Raw genomic sequence first — 7,053 nt, forward strand, 5'->3', positions numbered from 1 at the left:
TTTCAATTCATAATGAATTGTAAGTAAGGGTGCAACTAGCACCGTGCAATCCATTCTTTGTGGATCTAGCCCACAGTGTCCATAGATGCAAAGCGTCAAACTGGTCTTTAGGGTTGGGTACCGTTCACATTTGAACCGATACCAGTACCTGTGAATCGATACCGGTACCCGACGGTACCTTTTTCTGTTACTTTAGTCTCTAAAAAATAATGTAATCTACCTACCTCAGTTGTAAAAGATGAGTCCAAACTTCAAATGATTTATTATCATTATTATTTATTTAAAACAATTTGTTAATATATATATTTATATTAAGGCTGTCAAATATATCGCGTTAATATCGCGTTAACTCCCGATTCTATTAATGCCACTAATTTCTTTAACTCAAGATTAACTAAAAAAAAAAAAAAAAAATTACTAGACTTCACTCAGGTGCTTATATTGTTTCCTTTGCTTATATATTATTGATGCTCTCATTGATACTATGTTTTTTTCTGAAGTGTGTGTGTGTGTGTGTGAGATATAGAGAGAGAGGGGGGTGAGAGAGATGAGGAAGGGGCAAAAGAGAAAAAGAGCTGGGAGAGTGTGTGTGTGAGGGAGAGAGGGGGGTGTGTGATTAATCAGCCCTTGTGTGGGTGAATGTAACAAGTTCCTAACGTTTTCTTTCCCCTATTATTTCATGCACACTTTATTCATTGTTTTAAATTATTATTTTCTTTTAAGTTATTTTGTGTATCACTCTGTTTTGAATTTGATGCAAATTTGCAATGCATGAGGGTCATCCTTTTGTGTTAAATGGCTGCACAAAGCAAGCATTTGTTGACTCACATGTTGATAAGAGTATTAAAACTTGGAACTTGAAAAAGATCTGTTTAAGGTAAAAAAAAAAAGATTAATTTGCGATTAATCGCGAGTTAACTATGGACAATCATGCGATTAATCGAGGTAAATATTTTAATCGTTTGACAGCACTAATTTTTATATAATATTGCAGCGAGCGTTTCATCTGCATCTAGCTTTGTAAAGTGTAACCACACTTGTGACTGTTTTCGGCTTGCCATTGCCTCGACTGCTTTGTTGTTGAATCAAGTAGAATTCTACTCCTTTTTTGGACATGTCTGCTAACTAAATGCATTGCTCTTGACTTTTTGTTTATAATTCCTTTATTTAAATTTTTTTAATGTTTTTTTTATTTAAGAAAAAAAAAAATACATGTTCAAAAATAAACTTTTTCATTCATTAATTCAAAAGTCAAATTCTAGGTAAGCGTGTATTGTGTGCGTGAACGTGCGGCACACTTCATAGGTTTCTTTTCGCGGTAAACGAAACTTGACGTCATCGGATCTATATACGGTATATATATATATATTAGGGATGCTCGATATTGGCTTTTTTACTTATACCGATATTGTCCAACTCTTAATTTCCGATACTGATATCAACCGATATCACATTTTAATGCCTATCGGCCGATAATATCGGTAGGCCGATAATATCGGACATCATTTCTATAGAAATGTAAAAAAAATCAAATACATTTGAAAACCGATACCGATATTTTCCGATATCACATTTTAATGATAATATCGGACATCCCTAATATATATATATATATATATACTGTATGTGAATCGGTACTTGGTAGTACCGAAGTGATTCGGTCTATAATCTTAAAAGTACCGGATTCGGTACCCATCCCTACTGGTCTTACACAATGAGGCATGCACGTGAGCTGCCACTTGGAGCAGAGTGGCTAAGAGTGAGCGAGTGAGTGAGTGAAGCAGGGGAGTGATATTGCCAATCATAGGGGTGCTTCGCATCTAAACACAGTTTCATTTGCTTCGCATCTAAACAGTTTAACTTTTTATAAATTAGGGTCAGCTTCCGTCTTACTCGGTCAGTCATCGTTGTTGACTGGTTTTGATTATGTGTCTATATACACAAGAAAAAACTTTGTGGGCAGCCTTTTCAGTGCTGAAGCTTATGTATTATAAAAGCTATAAATTAGGGGAGCTCCAGTAGCTCACCGCGTATCTCGGCGCTATTTCGGCGTCGGGGACAACCGTGCGCGTCACGGATCTGGGGTACACGAGTTCGACTCCCGGACTCGCCGTATTTTCTCAGTGTCTTTCCCCCGATCTATATCCTATTCAACCTGTTTCTGTCGGTCATGCTTGACCAGAAAAAGCGATAAACGCTAAAAAGAACCAGCTGACTGGTCAAAGTTTAAAAAAAAAAAAGCTATAAATTATTATATCCTCAGCATATATCCTGTGTCAACCAGGGACAAATCACTGAATCCTATTAGTTTAGTCTATAACATGCATAAGTTAAGTTTAGCCCGTGTATTTTCTTTCTACACGGGTCAGAACTGGGTCGGTGGTGTTTACGGCTCCAGTCATGGGCTCTTCCTTCCTGTACGTATGTGGGCTGCAGTTTTTACGGCCGCTGCTCGAGACATATGGAATGTTAATGTGTCTTTGCACAGCAGCGCTGGTATTCTCTGGATCATAAAACTAGATCATCCAGCCTCACTGAGGTTAATAGCTGTCGCTCAACCAAAGCAAATTACCTTGAAATACAGGATCGGAAGGTATTTAAGGTTTCCGTTTTTTCCACCCAAAGTACCCAGAACTTCTTAGTCCCTGGAGTTACTTTTCAAGGGACTGAAAGGGTACCTTCACCTAGGGCTGCACGATTAATGGTAAAACAAAATTGCGATCTCGATTCATAGACATATGTGATCTCTAATTTCTAAATGACGACGATTCTCATGTATTTGCATTTGCGTCAAAATGGAGATCAGTTGCATTAAAACACTCGCTCCTATTCCCCTATGCATTCACGTCACGCTGCATTCACGTGTTGACTTATTTGCTTTGGAACGATCCCAGTTGCGATATCAATCGCACGCAAAACACGCTATTAATTCAACATTCAATATATTTTCTTACTTTTATGTTGACTTGTCGCCAGATTCCTGTTTTTGGGTTCCAGGTGAGAGGTAGGAGCTGGACAACATAACGGTTCCATAGCCTGAGGTCTTATATACAGTCCATAGGTTATAGAAATCCCACGGAAAATGAGTTTGTAGAAAGTGTTTTTGTAATGTGTGTAAAAACAGCTTGATTATCCAAAATTGCCGTCCACTTCATAACATTCTGACGCTAGAGTCGGGACAAAGGTCAGCTCAGGGCATCATTTGACAAGTGCGTGTCATTTGACAAGTGCGCGTCATTTGACAACCCTGTACAATGGTGCAAATGTTTTAGCCTTCAAAAACCACAACGCATGTCCAAAACACGAAGCTAACGGTATAATCGCAAACAATCTTTTCCTCCAGTCAAACATATGAAAGACACATTTGATTATACTGTGAGCTTCCTGTTTTAGAAATAGACAATGTATCATGGTTTTTGGAAAGCTAAAACACTCGAGGCCCTGTTGAATTGTGTTGGAGCCTGATGAGAGGATGCAGCACATGCCACGTTTCTCAATAGACCTCTGCACGTCCGCGTTACATTGAGCTCATGGAGGAGAGAGCGGGGGGAGAAAATTAATGAATGTTGATGAGAGCCTTGACGTGGTTGTAGCTACGGCTGTGGGGGAGACATGATCGAATATACTTGTATACGCCCTAGTCTCCTGAATACGGCGCGACCAATCCCAAGTCGATCGACACTTTCTCGGCCGAGCTATAGTAGCTTTTTCCCACCTACTCCTGAACTTTGTATGCGCAGATTGATGAACTTAGACTCAATCTGCGCATGCGTAGTTTGGGAGTAGGTGCGCAAAAGTGACTATAGCTCGGCCGAGAAAGTGCCGATCGACTTGGAATTGGTCGCTCCGTATTCAGGAGACTAGGGCGTATACAAGTATATTGGATCATGTCTCCCCACAGCCGTAGCTACAACCACTTAATGTCAAGGCTCTCATCCACATTCATTAATTTTCTCCCCCCGCTCTCTCTCCCATGATTTCAGAATCCTGGAAGTGTTGCGGTGGTCTATACTAAAGCAATCAGTGAAATGATGGCCAGTGCTAGTCGTCAACAGACTGGCTTTAAATATAACTTGGAAAGTTCTAGGTTTAACTTCGTGACTTGGTCAACAAGTGATGACCTTTGATCCCTGTGGTCCCCAGGAGTGTTTCTACGCTGGAACCGCACCTCCAGGTGTCTGGACGAGGCCTACGACGAGATGAGTCACGTTATCCAGTATAACAAGGAGCTGCAGAACAAGGTTAACAGCCTGCGCAGGCAACTGGCCCAGCTGGAGACCGAAGACCCGCTACTGCAGACGCCCTAGAGGAGGGGACCCGGAGAGGGGGGCGAGACGGAGGAGAGGGCCTGGAGGAGGGAGGCGAGACGGAGGAGAGGACCTGGAGGAGGGAGGCGAGACGGAGGAGAGGGCCTGGAGGAGGGGGGCGAGATGGAGGAGAGGACCTGGAGAGGAAGGCGATACGGAGGAGAGGGCCTGGAGGAGGGGGGCGAGACGGAGGAGAGGGCCTGGAGAGGGAGGCGAGACGGAGGAGAGGGCCTGGAGAGGGAGGCGAGACGGAGGAGAGGACCTGGAGGAGGGAGGCGAGACGGAGGAGAGGGCCTGGAGGAGGGGGGCGAGACGGAGGAGAGGGCCTGGAGGAGGGGGGCGAGACGGAGGAGAGGGCCTGGAGGAGGGGGGCGAGACGGAGGAGAGGGCCTGGAGGAGGGGGGCGAGACGGAGGAGAGGGCCTGGAGAGACAGAGGAGGGGACCTGAGAGGGAGGCAGGACAGAAGAGAGGTAGAGAGCAAGAGAGCGGTAACGAGAAAAAGATAAATGCCGACCCTGTTTTTGGCTTCAAAGTTAGGGGGTCAAATTAATTTCTCCTTCAATTCAATCATTTCAGAATATATATTCCAACTAACCACATGTGGCCAAAGTTTTTCTTTTAGTTTTTTGCTTTCATTATATTCTACATTGTTACATTACGGTTGTATTTCTGAAAACCAGATGGAATTTGCCCCGCCGAGCTCATGTTCGATGACTTTTTCAATCATACCACGCCGTTATCGAGCACACGGTTTATACAGCAGGCAGTGGGTTGAAACGATGTCCTCGATGCGTAGGTCAGGAGGAAGCTGAAGTACATTTTTCAATGTGTTTGCAGTAGGCCTCATTAAAAGACAGACAGAGAGGTTCCCTGGCTTGTGTGGAGTACGTGGATACGGGACGTCCTGCCAGAGCGCAGGGAGAGGGGCGGAGATGGAAACAACGTGGTCGTTCCTTAGAACACCACTAAAAGCCAAACGTCTCTCCTTGTGTCACAAATCAGCTGGCTGTCAGTGTGTATCCATGCGCGTACAACAGGCAACATACTGTACACGGGCACATAGCTACTTGGCTACTGTTAACACCTGTCCTGACAGCTGCTAAAGCCTTGTTAAAGGACCCGTGTTCTTGACATGTGGTTCATTGTTGCTGTGATTCTGAATCGATGTCTAACGTAAAGAAACCTGGACTCTGTACTGTACTCTGTACTGTACATGTGTAAACTAACATGTCAATCCAACATGGGGCTTCGTCGTGTCATTACATTTCTTTATTTTTATTTTTTTATGTATTCCAGTGCCATAGGCTTCCAGTGTGTCTGAAAATGAAATCTTAATTCTTACGTTCACACCGCAGGCAACACTGTCCCGAATCAGATTTCAGGGTGACACTTCTGTACAAGCAAAACTTGAGGAAACGTATCATAACCGGTCCGTGTTTGAAAGCATATTGAAAGAAGAAACGTCTCTCTTTCCTCTCCTCCTCGAACCCGTTATCATCTGCTTAAGAATTCGCTGGCTTCTTCCACCACTCATACATTTTTTTAAATGAAACTATAAACTGTGACCTCAGTGTCCTCCGTGTTTAACGTCCGTCTTCGTTATTGTTCATTTGCACATGCGGCTCAGTTTAGGAGCGTAAACGGTTCACACTGGAATCTGATGTTGGCCACATTTTTTATTTTTTTTTAATAATGTGAACCGCTAAACAAAAAGAATCTGCCTGATCTGAGCATTAGATCAGAATTGAGCACTGAGGCCTGCAGTGTGAACGGAGCCGTACACCCGTGGAGATCACCACATGTGGATCAAATGTAACGCTAACCTCTTTATCATTAACTTTTTTCCCGTCAAGTTTTGTTTTCTCCCACTCTTGATATAATACAGTATCTGAGGAAGAATTCCATTTCTTCTTTCCTCCTTCCATCAATTGTATATCGAGGCATGAATAACTTTGGACCCACATGTCAAATACACTGGTATTGTCCTTCCAACGCCACTCGCCTCGTACTTTCCAGCATTCGCTCAGTCGATGCACACTGCGTAGAGGCTGCCCAGATGCATTCTTTCAGCCCATCACCACAGCACTATGTTTATTCTGGACACATAATTGTCCGTGGGCACTGGGCACTGGATCTACCGTACGTTTTAGAGAGAAACTATTGGTCAGCTCTGACGTTCGCGACGGTGAGCGTCTCTAAACCGGTCTGATTTACTTTGACACTGACTCGCTAATGCATGGGTAACCATGGCAACCTGTACAGTACCGGCGGGCAGCGCGTGACTTCGCCCCATGTTGAAGTGATATTAGCAGCTCCGTGTGGGCGGGCAGGCTTTTACACCATCATCATCATCATCATCATAGCCACGATGCATCGAGTAGGAAGGAGGCCCCTTCCGTTGTGATTCTGATTCTGCATATTTTGACACCCGCTTGGGTTTGCTGTTGATTCTGTAGACTCTACATTCCAATTTTTTTTACTCCTTTAGTGTGAGCTCCTGAGCGATCCTGTAGCTGCCCTTGGGGAAACATGCTGGGTACCACTGGCATTCAGGCATCTTGTTCTCGTCCCCAAATCGTGTTATTGATCGTGGCAAACAAGTGGAATTATGATTGTGGGCAAAGGAGAATTTTTTACGGAAAAAGTTCCAACCTGCACATCCAGTTTCCTCACGGGCAGCATTATTAAAGGAACCCGTTTCCACTGTTGTTCCCCCAAAAGAGATTGAGTTCAATGTTTTCATCT

General features: G+C 43.7%; 1 protein-coding gene across 1 annotated transcript in view; it reads left to right on the top strand.

Moving 5' to 3' along the window:
* Positions 1 to 4,379, top strand: part of mtmr9 (myotubularin related protein 9) — a 76,088-nt gene extending 71,709 nt beyond the window's left edge. The window contains exon 11 of the mRNA XM_084313980.1: positions 4,144 to 4,379. Within this exon, the coding sequence (XP_084170106.1) occupies positions 4,144 to 4,307 (164 nt within the window). The 3' untranslated portion in view covers positions 4,308 to 4,379. The remainder of the gene's footprint in view (positions 1 to 4,143) is intronic.
* Positions 4,380 to 7,053: the final 2,674 nt, after the last annotated feature.

Source organism: Notolepis coatsorum, assembly GCF_963971535.1.
Source record: "Notolepis coatsorum genome assembly, chromosome: 5".
In the NCBI taxonomy this organism is placed as follows: Eukaryota; Metazoa; Chordata; class Actinopteri; order Aulopiformes; family Paralepididae; genus Notolepis; species Notolepis coatsorum.